General features: G+C 34.0%; 3 protein-coding genes, 1 non-coding gene and 1 pseudogene across 4 annotated transcripts; 3 read left to right on the top strand and 2 right to left on the bottom strand.

Annotated features, from left to right (window-relative positions):
- The first annotated feature begins 734 nt into the window (after positions 1-734).
- On the top strand, positions 735-3,593 carry LOC114370963 (S-adenosylmethionine synthase 1). The gene is made up of 2 exons (XM_028328363.1): positions 735-878; positions 2,055-3,593. The coding sequence occupies exon 2, from the start codon at positions 2,057-2,059 to the stop codon at positions 3,227-3,229; it is 1,173 nt and encodes a 390-aa protein (XP_028184164.1). The 5' UTR covers positions 735-878; positions 2,055-2,056; the 3' UTR covers positions 3,230-3,593.
- A 1,120-nt stretch (positions 3,594-4,713) lies between these two features.
- On the top strand, positions 4,714-4,795 carry TRNAS-AGA. Its single transcript has one exon. It is a non-coding gene; the product is annotated as a tRNA-Ser (tRNA).
- A 1,171-nt stretch (positions 4,796-5,966) lies between these two features.
- Positions 5,967-7,883, bottom strand: LOC114369205 (transcription termination factor MTERF6, chloroplastic/mitochondrial-like). Its single transcript, XM_028326401.1, has 2 exons — positions 7,749-7,883; positions 5,967-7,382 (listed from the first exon to the last, which is right to left on the bottom strand). The coding sequence occupies exon 2, from the start codon at positions 7,374-7,376 to the stop codon at positions 6,369-6,371; it is 1,008 nt and encodes a 335-aa protein (XP_028182202.1). The 5' UTR covers positions 7,377-7,382; positions 7,749-7,883; the 3' UTR covers positions 5,967-6,368.
- Positions 7,884-8,827: 944 nt separating this feature from the next.
- Positions 8,828-11,025, bottom strand: LOC114370823 (annotated as a pseudogene).
- Positions 11,026-17,302: 6,277 nt separating this feature from the next.
- LOC114370776 (probable xyloglucan endotransglucosylase/hydrolase protein 32) lies at positions 17,303-20,187 on the top strand. Its single transcript, XM_028328166.1, has 4 exons — positions 17,303-17,678; positions 17,773-17,873; positions 18,187-18,404; positions 19,189-20,187. The coding sequence occupies exons 1-4, from the start codon at positions 17,474-17,476 to the stop codon at positions 19,553-19,555; spliced, it is 891 nt and encodes a 296-aa protein (XP_028183967.1). The 5' UTR covers positions 17,303-17,473; the 3' UTR covers positions 19,556-20,187.
- The last annotated feature ends 1,669 nt before the right edge of the window (positions 20,188-21,856 follow it).

Genomic DNA, 21,856 nt, shown 5'->3' with positions numbered 1-21,856 from the left:
TATGCTGCAAACATAAAAATTAAAATTAAAGAAATTCATGATAAATAATAAGTCACAGTTTATACACAATCAGTGTAAAAAATTAATAGTTAACATCTAAATTTAAGGTTGGAGATTAAAATTATCGGATTGCAAAAAAAATTAAAGGACTCAATTGGTAAATTAAGTTATAAAGAAATCAAATTTGTGAGTTGAGATAATCAGAGGATCAAATTTATAATTTAGTCAATTTTTTAAGTGTTTTTGGATATCCATTTATTTTTACTAAAAGAAAGTTTTTGTGTTCCGATGCACAAAATGTAGATTGAATTCACGTTACATTTAATTCAACATTTTCCAAACACGCACTAAAACTTAGGTGTGATGAGAATTTTAGAGCTTATCTGCTTCTTTTTCTTTCTTTTCAAGGAAGCTTATGTGCTTCTTAAACAATTCATTTTGGGCTCTTATCTAGCTTGCATCTCTAATACACATGCACAAATATCAAATTTGTTTATTTTTGTTACTAAATAAAGTAAGGGTTGTATACCTATCATACTCGTAAGTCGTAACCTGCACTTAATTTAGCTTATTTTAGAGGAACAACCCTTATTTATTTTGTCTTCACATCAATTTTATTTATTTGTCTTTATTTTAAATTTTTTGTTATGAATTCAAATATAGGACAAGTGTTAGTATGTTGCAGTTTTTAAAAAATAGACAGAAAATAAGAGGGAGGGAGAGAGAGAAGGGAGATAGAGCGAGTCTTCCGTCTACGTAATCTCTCTCTGACTCTATTGCGTTGCAATATATTTAGAGATAACACTATTCATCTCATCTCTTCCTTTTCAATTTCGCATCTCCTTCTCCTTCTCAATCCCTACACCAAAATACACACGGTACGTATCATTATTCTACTCTTTCGCCATTTTAATTTGCATTTAGGATCTAATAATTTGTCCATTTATCTGATAACCCTACATATACCTTTTTCCTGGCTCTTGTTATTTCATTCGTAACTTTCTCTGCTTTATTCTGCCAATGCGTATTTGAACATGTTTGTGAATTGCGATGGTAGATCACGTTTCAATAATAGACAATGCCGTTTCTATTTGAGATATAGCGAAACGCATATAATAAGATTTTATTTCTATTCACGAACATGCAATCTCACGCCTCTTTCAACTGTTAGATTCAAATCTAGATCAATGCAACATTTTATTAACAATCAACAATTTTAATTTGTACAAAATTCACATAAAAGCCGATGACCAGTTTTTGGTATAAGAATAAATTATATATGTATTAATTCAAGAGTTTAAAACTTATATAATGATGGTATAAAATTTTACACCGTCATCTAATCATATATCATCGTTTGAATTACTTTAAGATTATTATTTTAAAAGTCAATAAACTTATTATACATAATAGATTGTAGTTGGATTACTATGTAAAACTTTCTATAGGCATAACCTTTTTCCTCATAAATAATTATGTATAATCCATTCATTTTTGTTTGTGTAAAACTCTCTACAGTATTATTACATACTTGAATTTTAAGTGCATGCTTGGATTTCAATAAGGAGAGTTTGAAAGTATTTTTACTTCTAAAGTTCTAAATTCTTCTTTCTTCATTATCTGTATTAGAATTTGCTATTATATATTGGACTTTGCAAAAGTAATTTCCACAGCAACTTTTAATCTAAACATAGCATAATTATAATTATTTTTACTTATAAATGTAGGTTATTTAAAGACTTTCTTAATATCATGTAACGATGAAAATTTTAAAAGCAACTAAAGGAGTTCTTAATCATTATTCTAATTATGCATAATCATTAAAGTGGTTTAGCCGTATGCATTTGAAATGTGAATTTGTATTTTCTTTCCTTGGTGGTAGAGCCGTCTTCCTTGCAGGACGTTTTAGAAACTTTGATTGATCATTTTGTAGATATGTATGCACTAGAAGTTGCCTTAACAATTTCAACTTAGTTGCTTCTATATATAAGTCAATTAACATGTACATATGCTCCATGCTTTTTCTTTTTTATTTTTCTAACTTTGAACGACAGAGATGGAAACCTTCCTCTTCACCTCAGAATCTGTAAATGAAGGCCACCCCGACAAGATCTGTGACCAGGTTTCGGATGCCATCCTCGATGCTTGCTTGGAGCAGGACAAAGAGAGCAAGGTTGCCTGCGAGACCTGTACAAAAACCAACATGGTCATGGTCTTTGGTGAGATCACAACCAAGGCCAAGGTGAACTACGAGAAAATAGTCCGCGACACTTGCAGAGGTATTGGTTTTGTGTCTGCTGATGTTGGTCTCGATGCTGACAAGTGCAATGTTCTTGTCAACATCGAGCAACAGAGCCCCGACATTGCACAGGGAGTTCATGGTCACCTGACCAAGAAGCCCGAGGAAATTGGAGCCGGTGATCAAGGCCACATGTTTGGTTATGCCACAGATGAAACACCTGAGCTAATGCCACTCACTCATGTGCTAGCTACCAAGCTTGGTGCCAAGCTCACTGAAGTGAGAAAGAACAATACATGTCCTTGGTTGAGGCCTGATGGAAAAACCCAAGTGACTGTTGAGTATAGGAATGATGGTGGGGCAATGGTCCCTATCCGTGTGCACACAGTCCTCATCTCAACCCAACATGATGAAACTGTGACTAATGAACAAATCGCAAAAGATTTGAAAGAGCATGTGATAAAGCCTGTGATTCCAGCTGAGTACCTTGATGACAAGACCATCTTCCACCTAAACCCTTCAGGTAGGTTTGTGATTGGAGGGCCTCATGGAGATGCAGGACTAACTGGGAGGAAGATCATCATTGATACCTATGGTGGGTGGGGTGCTCATGGTGGAGGTGCCTTCTCTGGCAAGGATCCTACCAAGGTTGATAGGAGTGGCGCATACATTGTTAGGCAGGCAGCAAAGAGTGTGGTGGCTTCGGGGCTCGCACGCCGTTGCATTGTGCAGGTTTCATATGCAATTGGAGTGCCTGATCCACTGTCTGTGTTTGTTGACACCTACAAAACTGGAAAGATACCTGACAGTGACATTCTGGCTTTGATTAAGGAGAATTTTGACTTCAGGCCTGGAATGATTTCCATCAATCTTGACCTCATGAGAGGGGGAAACTTCAGGTACCAGAAGACTGCTGCTTATGGACATTTTGGAAGAGATGATCCTGATTTCACATGGGAGACAGTGAAGATACTCAAGCCTAGTGCTTGATTGGTTCATTGGCATTGGTGTTTGTTGTTTTCTTAAGGTGGTTATCATATCGTAACTCGTAACCATCTTTCTGATTTTGGGTTAGAAAAATAATAGTAATAAAGGAGCTTCGGTGTAATACATACTTCATTTAAGATGTGTTTCTCGGCTTGGATGAGAAATGGGAGCGGAAAATGTGCTGTCCTAAGTGGAGGCGTTCGCACAATAGGAGCATGCAAGCAGCATTTTGGTTTTTTTGCCTTTTCTCTTGAAATTTCTTTGTTGTTGACTTTTTTTTATATATCCCTCTCCTTTCTGATATTTGATTGTTTTGCAACCAAACTTGTGTGGTTGGGGCAAAATTATTAGAATGCTATTTATTTGATTCTTTTTTGTCACTGTTTTATAATATATTATTTGTCATCGCAATGACTTTAGAAATTGTTTTTGTTTTTGTTTTTTAAAATTTCTACTGGGTGCAATGGTTAGGTTTTTAATCTGCATTCATAGATGTTGGGTGGTTAAAATTTAAAAATGTCAGATACAGGGAGAAGTTGCAAGCATAATAACATTTGGCTCAACTAGTAATTTAAAGCAACATAATGTGAGCACTTAGCTTAAAACTCAATTGATTAACATAAGCTATAAAACAAAATATAGTATATAGCTCATAGTAATTGTTAGCTTATCACAACAACTTAGTAAAACACTTATAGCATGGGTATTCTACCTAAGCTGCTTCTGAAGGATAGATGAATTTAATGTTAGTATATCTACAAAGCTGCTTCTGTAGTGGCTGACCAAAAAAACTTCATTCAAATAAGAACTAATTTCTGACGAGGTAAAAATGGCAAACTTAAACGGAATTTTGCAATTGTTAATGCCTGGGCCACCAAACATATCATATCATGTAGTACAATAAACAATTACAAGTAGTTTACTGATTGTAACAATTCATTCTTCCTTAGGTTAATCTTAAATCCCTTTTGAAGTTAATCTGAAGTATGAAGCACAACAGCACCAGGCTTTTTGCAAAAGGCCAGGGGAAATTGCAAAGTTGTTTTCTCATCCCGAGAATACACCACTTTGAACAAAACTTGCAATCTTATTAAATTGAATCTTCAATTTCTATGACACTAATTAGTACAACAACATGCATAGTGGAGATATAAGGTGAGAAGGGAAGATCGGTCACCCATTCGATGCCTTCTGCTAATAAAATTAATATTTTAACAAAATTAATATTTATCGATAAAAAATACATGATTACAAAAATTAGTAAGCATCGAAGAATACATCACTTTGAACGACAATTGCTGAGACATTATTTTTATGCCAATCAGGAACAGCTGCATGCATAATTGAAATTGTAGGTTCTTGTTAGTCTCGGTGGATATATTGCTATGTGATATACGTTTATGTGTGTTATGTAGCTCCATTTTACCTAGTTTTTGTAACTTTATAACAAATTTTATTATTAAAAGTGGTATCTTAAGCGAACAAAAGTGGGCGTGCCGGAGTGGTTATCGGGCATGACTAGAAATCATGTGGGCTCTGCCCGCGCAGGTTCGAATCCTGCCGCTCACGATGTTTTAGTATGAGTTTTGGCAAAAGTCATAACGTATTTATATGTTTTAATTTTTTTATTATAAAAATAAGTTGGTAGTAAAATTGAATATTTTTTTTATATAATACAAAAGCTACTCAATTTTTTTTTAATTTAAAACCAATTCTTGAATGGAAAACATAACATGTGAAAATTTATTTTAGTATATTTGGAATGAGTATTGGCAAAATTAATTTTAAAATGATGTGAATTATTTAGATATTTTTGTTATAAAAGCAGGTCAATAGTAAAACTCTAAATTTTTTATCAAATACAAAATTTATCTAAAATTACTTAAATTGAGAATAAAACAGTGAAATCTAACATGTCAAAATTTGTCTAATATTATGTAAATTGGTATTTTAACATGATTTTGGAAAATTGAATGTGAAACCAATGTCAATACCAGTTGAATATTGTTTTCTACCAAGTTTAGTGTTGTTACATCCAACTGAGATAAATACTTGTTCTGTTTAAAGAATTTTAATATGGAATAAAGATATCAGTCAAGTTCAAACCTATTGTCAGAACCAATCAGAATTAAACACAGAATACAGACTAGAAATATACCACTGAATTGCGGTACATGAACCAAATAATTTATAAAATTTCAAGTTGAATTCTCTCTTATTGACAGTTAAAGATGATTTTCTTATAGTTGGTCATCTATTGACATTTATTTGCTTCTCTTTTTTAAGATATTAATTCTCATGACCTTTACTATCCTCCTTTTTCAGCCCATATTCTTCACAACATGCAAGGCTTTAAGCAAATCATTTTCTTCCCTCATTTTTTCATCCTAAAACCAGATTTAAGAACAGACACTTTCTGAAAATCTTTCCCTTTTACAGACTATTCTGCAACTATAATTGGACTTTTTCTTTTATGGGTCTCATACGATGAAATTAGTTGAATAGATACATGACGATGTGGAAGGAAGAGTGAGTCATAACTTTGAAATTCCTACTATAATTTTGTTTTAGTGAGAAGCCATATCAAACTTTGTTGACAATAGCAGCTGAATTACTCTATTAAATAAAAATTATATAATCTCACATCTGAGGTGACAAATTTGGCCACCCAAATTACTGGAGCACATCAGAAAATAGTGCAGATATGTATAAATATAACTATAACAAAAACATGATAAAAGGAGCTAACCAACCTGTCACCTTATTTGCCATTTTCATAATTCAATTCATACAATGCAATGATATGATATGATTGTTTGAGTCCTTGTGAAAAACTCAACCAAGCTCCCTTGCAGCTGTGACAAAAGCTGCTTCATCTGGTAACTCCACTTCATAAGTTGGGAGAGTAACCCTCAGTATCCATTCCAGGCAAACATATCTCAATCATAGATTCAAAGGATAACCTATCATCTTAGTTACAACATATGACAAAACTATGAATTTGAACAAAAGATCAGACATATATGGAATAACAAAAATCTTTGAAAGTTACCGGACTCCACATCAGAGAACAGAAATATTGATAAACTATTTAACTAATTATGAAAATCAATCAAAAATAAAAATAAAATAGGGATGAGACCTAGTTACTCAAGGCATGTCCTTCTAACAAGCCAAATTTCATGAAGAACTTCTTCCTATTACAATCCAACATTTCACTCAAGCTACAATTTAAACTCCTCTCCTTTAGAAGTTTGTACCGTGGTTCTATTCTTCTCTTCAGACCATGACGAAAGAAGCAAGGATAATCAATGACTTCGTCAACTTGTCTCCCCATTACATCTACTAAAAACTTGATTCTTGGTTCTAACGAATTTTGGATGCTCTTGATCAGGATAGGAGGAAAACCAACCACCAAAGCAACTATCTGTCTGTCTTCAAATCCACGTTTCTTTAGATATGCATAATTGGGTACCAAAAGCTTGTTCACATCTCTACTCAAGATTGCCGGGAAGTTCACAGCCACCGCCTGAAGATCTGCCTCACTCAGCCCTATTGACTTGAGAAACTCCGAAGTAGGGCGGAGCCTCTTATCGACACTATAACCCATAATATATGGGTCTCTGACTATAACTTTTCCGATCATTCCATCCTTATTGAGACCAAGGTTGGCAAGGAAGTTCACAATTTCCGTCAGCTTCGTTGCAATGCTGTAGCTAACAAGCCTAGGGTTGAGCAGTATCATTTTCCCAATTTGCTTTTCAGGGATACCTAGAGTCTGAAAGAACGCCAAAAGGGGACAAAGCTTCTCTTCCACGCTGTTCGACAGTATGTGAGGAAATTTGGCTATGGCAGAAGCAACCTCATTAGGTTTTGTTCCTAATGTCCTGAGACACTCAACAGTGGGCACAATCTTCTCATAAAGATCCAATGCAAGAATTTTGGGGCATTTTGAAACAATTGAGGGTAGCTTCCTTTCCTCAATGCCAATGCTTCTCAAATAGTCCCAATTCTCACTTGCTCTTTCTTGGTGCACACCCTCGAGGCGCCGGCACTTTCGGAACATTCCTTGTGCACTGTTGTCATCAAAGCCCTTATCTTTGAAAAACCACATCATGCTGCCGCTGTTATGGCTGCTCGTGATCTCCATATTACTCTAAAAATCATTTAATTTTGAGAACAAAAAAATCAGTTCACATATGCAAACATCAAGAAAACAGGATGAATTAGAAGAGTAACATGAAGCTTAGTACAATTAAAAGGTTAAATAACACCTTTTGTTCAACAATCAACACAAATAGATATGCAAAAACATTGGAAGCTCATAACCTAAGTAACACATGGACATTTCACAATTTTGCAAGGGAAAAAACAAAATGGTAAATAAACAGTTTTGAACATATGTGGTAATTTTGTAACTTTAGTTGATATTGATTTTTTGCATTGACAGATTCTAGCAATAAAGAAATGAAAAATTATTTGGAAAGCAAAAAAAGGAGAAATGGATGTTAGGAACAGTTACCGAAAGGTGATCGTGGTTGTGCGGTATGCATATGCGTGGGAGTAGAAAAGGGCTCTGAGAGTGTTGAACAAAATTGAGACTTAGAATGAATGAGGGTAGAGAGAAAAAACATAAAATGACCAGTGAGTGAGTGTGCCTTCTGTTTTTGATTGAATGAATGAAAGATAAGGTGTGTAATGTTACCCTTCCTTTGCTGACATTTGGACCGTTGGATTAATGTACAGCTCCAGATTATGACACGTGTCATAGTTTCTTCACTTAATTTCCATTGTTCTCCCCCTGCTTAAGAACTTTCACTTTCCCTGGAAGAACAAACTGCTATGCTACTTCTACTTCACCCACTTCAACACTTTGGCTGATAGTGGCTTTGGAGGTTCAAGAAGCACGTGAATTTTACTTTTACTGTACTTAAGTTAAGTGTGTGTTTGGATTCCATAAAAAAGGTGATGGATCTAATCAATTCACATGATTTTTTAGAAGTAACAAGGAGTTGCTCTAAAAGAAGATTTTAACCTTGATTTTGTGTGATCACACACCACCTTCCCAAACATGCCATAAACCTTGTTACAGTATCTTGTAAGGTTTGGTTAAAACACTATTTCAAGTATCTTTTTAACTTTTACTTTTTATATTTTATCTTTTTAATATTAATTAAAATGATTAAGAGAATTATAAGTCTCATTTGATTGTATAATTGATTAAAGAAGGAAAAAAAATAATTTAATAGAAGCTCATAATTCATGGGACGTATCACAAAAATAGAAAAGATACAGAATTGTATAATTTTAAGAAATAAGCTTCGAAGTTATAATAATATAAAAGTTCATATCAATATATATTTTATTTTGGATTAATCATCAAAGATCATAAGGAGTTCCGTGCATGATCTTCCCTTTGTTGGTTTGTCATAGGTTGATGAGAGTTTGATTTAGTCAATAACAACTAAATGTGGTCAAAGTGAGCAGAGAAGCTCTCAACCCTCAAATCAGGATGTTTAGCAAAAAAAATGTTCAATCTTAGCAGGGATTACGAAGGTGGTGACTTTTGACTTAACATAAGCTTATGAGGAACTTGTCAAAATGAACTTTTTTTTAAACTTATTTCACAATTAAGCTTGTGATACAGAATTAATTAATAAGCTCTGATTTGATAAAAATTTTAAATAAAGAATTAATTAAACTCTTTACCTAAACACATTCTTAATCTACATCAAACACCATTTTTGATACACTAATACTATGGCAAATAGATTTCAGTCCCGTTCAATGTCCCTGAGCATGAACTCAGTTACTTTGGCCTCCGGCTGAGACTTATCACCAGCCAGAAATTTGTGAAGAGCTCCATTCATTTCCACGTAGCTCCAGCCAGGGGCTTCTGGATGCCAACATTATCAATTGCCTTTCTCACACTTGTAGCTTCATCATGCTTTTCCATGAGAGCTGGCATATTAGATAGCATCACATAACGGACTCCATGATCATGCTCCACCGCAAGAAGCTATTGGCTGGCTAGTTTAGCAAATTCCACATCTCCATGTACCTTACAAGCACTCAACAATGCTCTCCATATCACAGCATTGGCCTTCAACAGCATATTTTGAATCAAACGATATGCTTCATTCAAATGACCAGCCCTACTAAGAAGGTCAATCATACAGCCATAATGCTCCATCTGATGATTAACACCATACTCACTCAACATGAACTCAAACAGCCTCTTTCCTTCATCAACCAAACCACTATGCCCACAAGCACATAAAAGTGCTACAAATGTGACCTCATCTGGCTTTAATCCTAGCAACCTCATTTCTTCAAACAAAGCCCATAGCATGTTTACCACGGCCATGATGAGCAAGGCCAGACACAATGGAGTTATAGAGAAAAGTAGTTTTCATATCATCGCTTGTGTTGACAAACACATCCAAAGCAGTGTCTATCCTTCCACACTTGGCATACATATCCACAACAGCACAAGCGAATCCTCTGTGGTAACCACACTGCCAACTCTCACCATCATACTTGTGGTGGATCCTTCTTCCCAACTCAAGGGCACCAAGCCATGCACACGCAGAAAGAGGAGCAACTGCCACGACCTCGTCAGGTTCCATCCTCAATTCCTCCAACTGCACAAACAATTCCAATGCTTCTTGAAAACACCCAGCATGACAGTAACCACTAATCATAGCAGTCCAAGAAACCACATCTCTCCCCCCCATTTGATCAAAAAACCTTCTAGCAACCTCAACATTCACCAACAACACATTCCCACCTAAACAATCCAATTTCCTATACACCAACACATGCACCACCTTCCCAATCAACCGATCCTCGAAGGAGGAACATGCAGACAACAACGCGACGAACGTATACCCATCCGGCTCAACAAAAACCTGTGTCATCTCCGCAATAACCCTGAGAGAACAACCAGCACGACCCTTACGCACAAGCCCGTTAATCACCGTGTTATAAGAAACAGAATCCCTCACAGGACTTTCATCAAAGACCTTTCACGCATTACCGGCATCCATTTGCAAAAGCGCGTTGACAATGAAGACATTGGACTCAAATCCACTTTTTATAAGGTGGGTATGGACCTGATGGCCGAGTTTTGGAAGCAAAAGCTAGGCGCAGGACTTGAGGAGGAAGGGGAAGGGGAAGGTGTCAGGGGTGATGGGTGATGGGTGGGGAAAAAGATAGCATTTTTTGTAGAGAGAGAGAGAGAGCGTGGTGGGGTGAGTGGGAGAGAGAGAAGGCTCTGATGAAGAGGTTGAAGAGGAAGAGGTCGGGGTTGGGGATTTGGGTGAAGGGAAGGTGGGAGTGGCGAAGAAGGAGATGTGTGATGTCATGAGGAATGGGTCGTGGTGGCGCCCTGTGACCACCATTTGAGCGTGGATTTGGAAGGCTTGGTGAATGGTTTTGTATGATGATAACAGTGTTTTCAAATTCAGATCATTCATTTCTTGTTCTTCCTAATAATGGCGTAATATGCATGCTGCATGCTACATGCATCTTCGTCTAACCATAACTGCAAGTCTTTAGAGACGAATCTCTATGATTTGTAATTGTGAGAGAATTTTACATGAGAATTAAATATGAATTCTGATATTAAATAAATTATTTTTACATGAAACATGATATTTTTTTACGAATGTAGTGGTTTTCTAGACCTTTAGGTAAACTTTCTCTATGTATGTATTTTATGTTTTAGATAAAGGAAATACTTACGGTTGTACTGTCATTCAAGAGAAAATAAATCAAATAGTTTTTATTCATTTTTTTCACGTATGTTATATTTTGGTTTTGTGACAGAAAGAGAATTGGGATTCATGGGTTGCGCAACACCACCACCGCCAAGTTATTCTTTCGTTTCAGCGGCTACATGGACTTCTTGGAGGTCTTGGGTTTGCACAACACCAAGAATGTGAAAGATTTGTTCATGGATTCCAGATCATTCTTATTTTTTTACCAATTAATCAACAATAAACCTAATTTAAACTCACTAAATATAGCATCAAAACTTACATATGCAATCTCTCACCACATTTATCCCACACATAATTGCCAATAGTACACGCAGCTATGAAATTAGATACGCAAGCCAAAATAAGTAGGGATGACTGTGTTAAGTATAATACGTATATTTCAATCACTGATGTAGTCATGTAGAAGAGGGAATTACAGATGATTTATTTTCCTTATTTTAATTATCTGATATTTTTAGTAATTTGTTTGAGAAATACAATTCCAATTATGAACTAATTCGAAGAATCTTGATATAACTGGATGATAACGGCTAAATAATTGTATTTTGATAGTAAAAAATTAGTCAAATATTGGCCTGAAATTAATTATTTAGCAGTTATTTGTGATTAAAAGTTAGAAAATTAATTAAATTGAATTTTTGGTTGCAGATATAAAAATTGGAGGTGTAACAAGCAAAAAGGACAGAAAAATTGAAGAAAAGAATAAAATTTGAAAAAGGTCCAACCCAATACGCGTGCTCAGCGCGCGTCACAGGCTAAGCGGGCCCCCGGAAGTACACGCGTTAAGCGCGCCTACAAAGGCCCAAAGCCCACTTCAATAACTATAAATAGAAAGGCAGTCCAAGGAAAAACACCACCACAGAACTCCTCTCCTGGGGGTTGTTTCATTTACTCCCTTTCTTTCTTTCACCCCTCCTCTCATTGTAAAGCCCTCATGATCATGAGTGGCTAATCCCTCTAGCTAGGGCTTGGCAGGCCTAAAAAGTCAATGATATATGGAGCATTTCAAGAGTTATCAATAACGTTCTTTCTTTTTACATCCTGTATCTTGGAACTTGCTTTCTGTTAGGGTTTAGTCCACTCGGGAGAGGGTAAAGCCTAATTAGGGGTAAGGAATGAATACTTGAATCTGTTCTAAGGGTTAGGCCACTCAGGAGAGGGTAACGCTTAAGAGAACACTAAAAAGAAGAAATTATCGGGTTATCTTTTAGAGGGTTTTCCTTCCAGGTTCTTTTATGTGCTTTTCTTTCTTGCTTATTCTGCATCTCGGACTTTGTTTTCGGTTAGTCTTTAGGCCACTCGGGAGAGGGTAAAGCCTAATTAGGCATAAGGAATGATTGCGTGAATCGGTTTTAAGGGTTAGGCCACTCGGGAGAGGGTAACGCTTAATAGAACAATAAAAGAAAGAAATCATTGGGTTAGCATGACTTAATGCCTCAATGCGCATGCTTTAGCAAACATCTAGAATGTAATCTTAATGCATCTTAATTATTGAGTCTTCGCAAAGGGCATTTGAAAGATAGGTAATTAAGGTAGGCTTGTCATCATGAGGCACACCAGGGGCAAGTAGATGGATAGATGTGGGGCAGAATAGTTCACTGGTATTGATAACAGACAAATCCAGAATCCATATATCTAGGCTAATTAGACTTGTCAGGTTTTAGCGATTTTAATATATAACTTTTATTCCCTACTTTTTTATTGTTGGTTTTTTTTAAGAAGTAATTATTCCTTATTTTACTGCTGGGTTTTTATTAGGGGTTTTATTAAGAGTACGTAGTTAGGCTTAGTAGATTTAGGCTTTATTTGAATTTCATAGAAGTAGTTATCTTTATCGCAATTTAAATATTTTATCTTGTAGTTTGATCTTTCAATCTTTTATCTCTTAATCTTGTCTTTAAATATCTTATCTTTTATTTACCTTATCTTCTATCTTTCTTTATCTTTTATTTTAAATTCTTATTCCTTGTTTTTAAATTGGGTTTGCATTAATATAGGTATAAACAAAATTCATGTGGATTCGACATTTGGACTTCCGAGAACTTTACTACTTGTGACGATTTGGTACACTTGCCAACGAGTTAACTCTGGATTTTTTTGGGCAAACTAATATATTACATTAGGTAAATTCATATTGTCAACAACATTTTATAAAAACTAAATTGTTCAAAATCATTTTTTTTAAATAATTCAGACTCACTTTCTCCTTAAATCATATCCAACAAGATTACATCATACAAAAAGATTAATAACTATAATCCATAGCTAATCTAAATGATTGAAGTTTGTAAAAATATCTTAAAATCTTATTAGAAAGTCAAAATTTTTAATTATGCTAGTTAAAATAATAATAAAATATGAAAAAAAAATATCTATCAAATTTTAAGACAAAGAAAAAAAGATAGATGAGAGAGAAAAATATGAAATAAATTAATGATGCAATAAAGAGAAAAAGTAAAGTATCACTCCCTTCTCTATATAATAATGTTCGTCTAATAAGAAAAAATAAATTTTAAAATAATTGTTATTTTAGTTTTTTAATGTAATATTAATTATTTTTTTATTTATGTTCCTTATAATATTAATGATGGAAAAAAAGTTGATAATAATAAGGTTTATTTTGTATTTTTTTTTCATTTATCAACCATAAGTCTAAACTCCAGCCCCTACGAAACCACGTGACACCTTTGTAATAGGTTCATCACCGTCCACGGACGGAAAGAAAGAAAGAAAGAAAAATTTCCGAATTAACAGAGTCAATAAATAATTGAGTTGAGTTGTTAAATGAATGCTCTTTTTCTTTTTCTTTTTTTTCTTTTTCATCAAGTTTTTATCAATGTCAGAGAGATAAGCTATTATATTTATATTAAAAAGCTACGGTATTTTTTATTTTTTGTTTGCAACAAAGAAGCTAAATAAGTTTTGTTTAATTAGCTCAATTGGAACACAGCAACACAAGTCCGAATCTACAATGAAAGAGTCGTGCAATCTCAAAAGAAAGCATAAATAGTCGGATAAATTATTTATACAATATTATATTATCTATGCATAACCATTAATCTCTATAATAAATTATGATAGCAACAGTAGCATTAATTATTATTATTATTATTTAATTAAATACACTTATATGTTAAACTTAATTTTTTAAGAGACCTAAATTTTAGTAGTTTTTAATATAAATTTTAAAAAATATATTGTTTTATTAAGATTATATCTCACAGAATATTTATAAAGTTGATATTTATTCTCTTGATTTTACACAATTCATTTGAGTCAAAATTGAAAACTAAAGTAGAATGATTTATGTTGAAAAGCTTTTATTTCAAAACCAAATTTATAATAAAATTTAATATAAAATTCTTCACAAATTGCATAAAATTACTATCTTAGCTTTTGCTTTAACCAAAGTTTTAAAGACATAACCATGTTTGACATTAAACAACCGAATATGAATTTTTTTCTTTCAGAAGTAAAACCACGTTTCTTGTTTACAACTGTGGGATTTTTTACCAATTACATAACACAAAGATTATTCCATCTTTGTTTGCTTTGCCAATGCTACCATTGCCTCTCTCCCACACGAAACAGCTTAATTTTCCCTATTACATGAAAAGAGTGAGGTAATCCCTGCTACAGTCACAATCACTACACCATCTTTGGAGGTGACAAAGTCGAGGGACAGTGGAATAAATTTCTCCAAATCTAGTAGTAAAATGCAATCTCAAAATACGAGCTACGCCAACCATTTAGAGTAGCTTTTCAACAAAAAGAACAAGGTTTATCTTTCATGGCAAGTTAGCTACGAATGTAAAAAATAAGAAATACAACTCAACAATTGGAATCATAATCATAATCTTCATTTTATCAAATACACATTCGATTCCTTGGAAACTACAATATTTTGAATAACATTTTTTTTATCAACAAATGTTAATTGGTAATTTATTAATTATTTATTAATAGGAAAGATTTAAATCCACAATTTCTCATTTTCAATCCCATTTTCTCTTCAACCATCCAACTAATCTTATAACTCCTATATTCATAAAACAATATATTGTAAGTTTGTAACAAAATTGATGGACATATAAGGGTCTAGCTAATTAAGCATCATAGGAGCAACTTTAGTTTTTTACGTGTTCCTATGGACAAGTCCTTTGATATAGGAGAGGAACCAAATCAAGTGTCATATGATATGAGCTTTGTGATTTGTGTCGGCTAAGGCAAGGTGGCCCTACCCCCATCCCCATCATTGATCATTCACCCTTAATCTCTCCCTTCCTCCGTCTTACCGACAATCGTGTGAATTTGTCTTCATTATAGGTCAAGAAAAAAAGCTCTAGCAAGTCGTAAACGAAAATCCAGAGCACACAAATCCTCATTATGCATTTTTTTTCATGTCACATATATTGTTTGCATAATTTGAGGTTGTATTATTGCATATGAATTCGAGAGACACTATTTTTGTGGTTATTGTTTTTAAACATCTTGTAGCGGTGGTTGTGGCTGGAAACTTGGTAGTGCCTTCGAGTCTTATAGATCTATGTCTTGCGATTTTGTGGTTTGCTAATGGGAAACCATGCCTTTATTTATTGTACTATTTGGCACCCAAGACTCTAAATTTTGTTAGATTTGTGGGACATCGGTCAGGGGTCCACGTACCAAATATTTGACGTAGGCACTAACCAATCTGCTTTTTGTATTTTTGGTCTCGAAAATTGCTCACAATCTTTCATAAAACCTAGTTAATTGCTTGTTTGGGGGGTATATAATTTGATTTGGATTGTTTGTATCATTAAATGTGGCCAAATATGGTAAGCACACATCTTCATAGAGAAAGTAAAACTCAGTGCACTTACCAATCCACTATAATTGTTCGGAAACTGATTTTCTAAAGTCACGCATTTATATAGGAATGAACTGTTCAATTCTCGAGTACATAGCTTAAGTATGATCTATTGAAAGAAAATATAAACTGTCTGATCTTCATATAATGATTTCAATGTGTTAAAGAATCCGGGTCCTCATCTCCCTAATTCCCTCATCACCTAAAGAATGAATAACATTAAAATCTTATTATGATGATTCACTTCAGAAGATTGTACTCAAGAATTTGTCTATATCAAGGAATCAATCAACTAAACAAGTAATTATTTAGTTGGCTCCAACCAAAAAATAAACTAAATAAGTACAGAATATTGGAGCAGTAGTTTGTGCCAACTCATATTCAACCTTAAAATGGATTTTGATTAATTGATCTTTGGTAAAACATTTGATGGTAATGTGATTTGTTGCAATCTTTATGGACTCCTTTTTTTTTATTATTCATCTTATGTAGTATGAATCATCCATTAGAGGGTTATTTTATTTCTACGAGTCAATCAATTATGCGTGTGGCCGTGTGCCCCCTGATATCAAGCTTTGGGGACCATTAAGGGATAGTTCTTGACCCTCCTCATTCATGAAATTTTTCATATGTTAAAACGCATTATTACTCACTTGGGGTTCATAAATTGACTATATCAGAATCTGGCCCACACCTCTTTTGCTTTAACTCATTATTTATGCATTCATTTACGTATTTGTTTAATTTTGGCCTCCACTTACAGTTATGCTTCACTGAATGGTAGCAGACACAATGAAGAGGGTGATGGTATGGTGAAAAGTGCAAAATATTGGGTTAATCCAGCAAGTGCTTTCAGAGCTCTGACACTTCTATCAGAAAGGGTTGTGTTGTTTGCTTGCGCACCAAATTTCATACCCCATTTTCACAATTTTACAGATTGGAAAAAATAAAGATAAAGTGTGTATCAACTACAAGTGTGGTCGGAACATTAATTAAGGAATTAAAAACAGAATTTTTCATTGGGGCACACAAAATTATGTTTTCTGTGACTATTTTTTTTACATTCTCTTATAATCTCCACAATAAATATCTTTTCTTTTTATTTTCTTAATCAATATCCTAAAATTATTGACCAGCCATATATAAGCCATGCAAACACAACATTTATGGCATCCCATCTACCCTCTTCTGCATGTCTTCAACTTTTCTAAGCTCTCCCACAACACTAAAAAGTTATCTGACATTACTAGTAAGAAGGAAAGTAGTTGCATTGGGAAAAAGAGAATGACATAATTTAAGTGACCCTGCAAAGTGTAAAAATTGAATGTAATCCAACAATTAAAGACCATACATTTTATCTGTAATGATCCACAATTAATTAATGCCATGCTTAGCTTTCTAATCCCTCCCCAATTCTCCTCAGTTTCACCGTTAATTCTTCATGGAGGGACCCACAAATTTTCTTATTTTTATCAAAACTGTACTGTCATACTCTTATTTCATATGCACCTTTCTATGAACAGTCCCCTCTCCCTTTCACTTCTCACCCTGCATTTATAATAGAGCATCATTCTGCTTCCTGCTTATACTTTAGCTTACTCGTCTTTTTCCTTCATGGCTTTGATAACTCTGTTTTCTATTTTATTCTTTATGCTAATGGCCTCTTCAAGCAATGCCTACTGGCCACCTTCACCTGATTACAGGCCAAGTTCCAAATTCAGGCCTGTGAACTTCTATAGAGGGTTTAATAATCTTTGGGGTCCTCAGCACCAAAGCATAGACCAAAATGCATTAACAATATGGCTTGATAGCTCCTCAGGTATGAGGCTTTAAATTCACTTTCAATAGTATATTGTCTACTAGTATGTATTTATGTCATTGATATTGAAATGTAACACATCTTTTGTTAACAGGAAGTGGCTTCAAGTCAAATCGACCATTTCGATCCGGTTACTTTGGTGCTTCCATTAAGCTCCATCCTGGCTATACTGCAGGAGTTATAACAGCTTTCTATGTAAGTTATGATCAAATGATTTGTACAAAAGTACAAGTTGGTTGATTGAAGTTTACACATTCATTTTTAGTTTAAGTCCACTAATGAATTTGATTAATGACCGCTTTCTATGTAAGATATGGTCAAATGATTTTTACTTAAGTTGATTGATGGAAGTTTACACATTCAATTTTAGTTTAAGTCCACTAGTGATATGGTTAATGACAGCTTTCTATGTAAGATGAGGTCAAATGATTTTTACATTAGTTGATTGATGGAAAGTTTACACATTCAATTTGGTTTAAAGTTTACTAATGATTTGAGTAATGGCCAGCTTTCTAACAATGAGGCACATCCGGGCTTCCATGATGAAGTGGACATTGAGTTTCTTGGGACAACATTTGGAAAGCCTTATACTTTACAGACCAATGTTTATATAAGAGGGAGTGGGGATGGCACAATTATTGGCAGAGAAATGAAGTTCCACCTTTGGTTTGATCCTACCCAAAACTTTCATCACTATGCTATACTTTGGAGTCCTAAGGAAATAATGTAAGTCACTGTAAATTTTACGAAATATCTGTTTAGTAGAGTTTGAAATTGCTAGATTTGTTAGTCTATGATGAAGTAGAGAAGATAGGGTAGGCAACATTTCATTTTCCACTGAAGCAGATAGAAGAGAGGTAAAAGGGAATCAACAGTATTAAACTTGGGCTCCATGCTTGTGTCATTGATTTGACTGACTCTTATAAAAAGGCAGCACAGTGTAGACACGAGTGAGTGAGAGTGATATTTTTGATTATGAAAAAGAAAGAATTTCGTTTTCTCTGAAATTGAGGAAAGGAAAAGAGGCACTTGATGACAGGGTTAATCATATAAAATCAAGATCACGTGAACAACACACAAAGTATGAAAACATAACTGTTAGAACTTAGAAGTCTGGGGTAAAGTAAAAAAATCTGGTCACTTTGTTAAAGTGACATTAATTTAGTCATATACCTTTTGGCCACTTATATAAATTAATTTCACACTTTCACTATAACATTAGATTTTAATTTTCATGCATGCACTAACGTTGTAAACTATGAACCAATTAGAAGTTATTGTTGGTATGATTTGTAAGATAAATATTATAATAATCAACAAATTTATAATATATGATGGTTTATGATTAGATGAGAGTGTAAAAATACTTTTTACTCATAACTAACATAGAGCTTAATTTCTATCCCTCACACTATCAACCAATAAAAGTGTACGACATTATACAATCACAGCCACATTAAAAGTGATTTAAATTGACTGCTTTTACTGACATTATGAATTAATATATCAGATTCCTTGTGGATGATATTCCCATAAGGAGGTACCCTAGGAAGAGTGCTGAAACATTTCCACTAAGGCCAATGTGGCTTTATGGTTCAATATGGGATGCCTCATCATGGGCAACAGAAGATGGTAAGTACAAGGCTGATTACAGATACCAACCTTTTGTTGCAAAGTACACCAACTTCAGGGCTGGTGGTTGCTCAGCCTATGCCTCTCGTCGGTGCCGCCCGGTCTCGGCCTCGCCATATCGCTCCGGTGGCTTGACCAGACGCCAATATTGGGCCATGAGATGGGTGCAAAAATACCACATGGTCTATAACTATTGCCAAGACCCCAAAAGAGATCACAGACTAACACCTGAGTGTTGGGGGTAACACGTCCAAAAGTGAATTTCTACTATAAAGTTATGCAATATTTGGTATGCTAAATCATTTGTTGGTTCATATAAATAGAATAATTATGTATTTTGTTACACTAAATCCGAGTAATGTGATGTGTTTGTGGTAAAGTAAATTTGAAAGTCAGATCGGATTTGGCGTATAAAAGGTGCATGATTGTTTTTTACTTATATATGGAACTATAAGTGATTTTTCACTTGAAGTGTTGCATAATTTTAGAGCAGAAGAACCAAGCTCTCTCTAATCACTACTTTGTGTGATTTATTATATATGTTGTGCTATCTTTTAGAAAGTTAATTTTTTTTTTATATGGAGATGACTTGAGATGGGGCCCATCCTTGACAACAACATTGTTGCAAGTGTACGGATTGAGAGTCCAATGAGGGAGGGTCCTCCTAGAGAAGAAATTTGGTAAGATTGTGTGGATTTTTCGCTTTGTTACATTTCTCTTTCGGGTTAGAACAAGCAAAAAGGAAGAAAAGAGAAAAAAAAAATAACATCAATGTGTAATGAAGAGAGATTAGGCCGAGTGGGATTGGCCATGTTGGTGAGTGCGAATATTATAAGCACACTCTTCATTTTATAATAATGTCATTGTGATTTTATTATTCATTTTGAATTAAAATAAAATGTAAAAGTGTTCGTCTCATTATTTTATTATTCATTTTTTTTCTTTTTCACTTTTTTTTGTCTGCAAAGAAACGCATCCTCAGAGTAGTTTGAAACCAAATACAATGCCATTTAATCAGAGAAATTAAAATGTCTGTAATTCTCAATGTTCAAAGGGTCCCTTTAATTTATTGCAAGGAAACTTCTTCAGCGTTTCAGCAGATTCTCTTCACAGGTCTGCCATGATTTGCTTGAAAGTTGAATTATTAACAATAGTACTCTAGTTTCAGATTGGTTCATTGATCTAATTATCAACGGTATCATTGGCACTCTGAACTTACTCCAAACTAAAGGACTAGACAATGAATGTATATCAATTTTTTTTTAATTCTCTATAATTTGTGCATATTACACATTTTTTTAATTAGAAAATTCGTATATGTTTATATAACAAAAAAATTGTGTAATAAACGTAAAGTTATGGAAGAGTAAGTTGCTCCTCAACAGTTAAAAACATGATACTGTTTACCTTTATAATGCACTGTTGAAGATAAGGTACACTATCTATTTATCTTTATGAAATAGGTGCTAGCAATCACGCCATATACAAAGTAATTAATAAAAGGGAAAATGAAGTGGCTAGCTATCACAATTCACAAACATTAAAATGGCAACTTAGTTGCGTTTTGTAAATTTGGGGATGTCGATTGTTCCTCCAAATTAGCAAGCATGATTTCTTGTTGAAGATGCATGGCAGCATGGAGACCATAGTAACGTAGAAAGTGGAGCTAGCCCCATAATGAAATGATCAAACGAATAGGGTCGTTGATGGGTAGCTTTCAAACCATTAAGGTCAAATGTTTTTCTTATTAACAACTAGATATAGCTAAGCAATATTAGTGACATTGCCCTACTCCTTTTGTAAAAAAATTATTTTTTTTTAAAAAAAACCCACTCTTTGTCAGTGAAATCTTGTCCATTTCCTTAATCTTACTTCTCAAAAACTCCTCCATCGCCTCCGCAAAAACACCACTAGATTCGATCCAAAACAATAACCCAAATAGAAAAACACCAATCATCACTCAAGCAAACAAGAACATAATCAACACCATCATAATTCAGCTACTTCTCAAAATTTCTCCACTCTCTCATCGTCCCACAAAGCCTAATTCTTACTCTAGTATAGACAATAATATCAGGTCAAAGTAGTTTGCTAAAACAAGTTATTTATCATACATAAAAAATTTCAATAATTTTTACATTTGTTTTTTTTTCTTTCTTTTATGTCACTGGGCTTTAAATATAATTTTCAAGCCTGTCTTCTAATTTCCTCACATTGTGACAAACAAAAATCATCAAAAGACAGGATTTATGCATTATATATGCCTGTGATAATTGAAAACCAGAATACCAGATTATATTACAACCAGTAGAACACTCTTGCAATGTTGCATTACACATTTGAAATTGAAGCTTTTTCAATTTTTTTTATTTATTTCTTTTACTGCCAAGACAATTTATAGGTACGCACGGACCTAAATTGCATACAAGTAAATAGTTAAACTTCATTCCACCAAAAAAAAATATAGTAAAACTTCATGCATGTTTACAGGTTCTACATCCATATTGATCGAGCAGGTTTTTATATGCATTTATTTATTCTTGATT

The sequence above is a fragment of the Glycine soja genome, chromosome 10, assembly GCF_004193775.1.
Source record: "Glycine soja cultivar W05 chromosome 10, ASM419377v2, whole genome shotgun sequence".
NCBI classification, from domain to species: domain Eukaryota; kingdom Viridiplantae; phylum Streptophyta; class Magnoliopsida; order Fabales; family Fabaceae; genus Glycine; species Glycine soja.
Note: the sequence above shows the minus strand (reverse complement) of the source record. Positions and strands in the feature narration are given on the sequence as shown.

Excerpts from the sequence above, each read along its gene's own strand:
- LOC114370963 (XM_028328363.1), top strand. The coding sequence starts at position 2,057 with ATGGAAACCTTCCTCTTCACCTCAGAATCTGTAAATGAAGGCCACCCC.
- LOC114369205 (XM_028326401.1), bottom strand. The coding sequence starts at position 7,376 with ATGGAGATCACGAGCAGCCATAACAGCGGCAGCATGATGTGGTTTTTC.
- LOC114370776 (XM_028328166.1), top strand. The coding sequence starts at position 17,474 with ATGGCTTTGATAACTCTGTTTTCTATTTTATTCTTTATGCTAATGGCC. Across the intron at positions 17,874-18,186 it reads GAGTTATAACAGCTTTCTAT|CTTTCTAACAATGAGGCACA; the intron begins GTAAGTTATGAT and ends AGTAATGGCCAG. Across the intron at positions 18,405-19,188 it reads TGGAGTCCTAAGGAAATAAT|ATTCCTTGTGGATGATATTC; the intron begins GTAAGTCACTGT and ends TTAATATATCAG.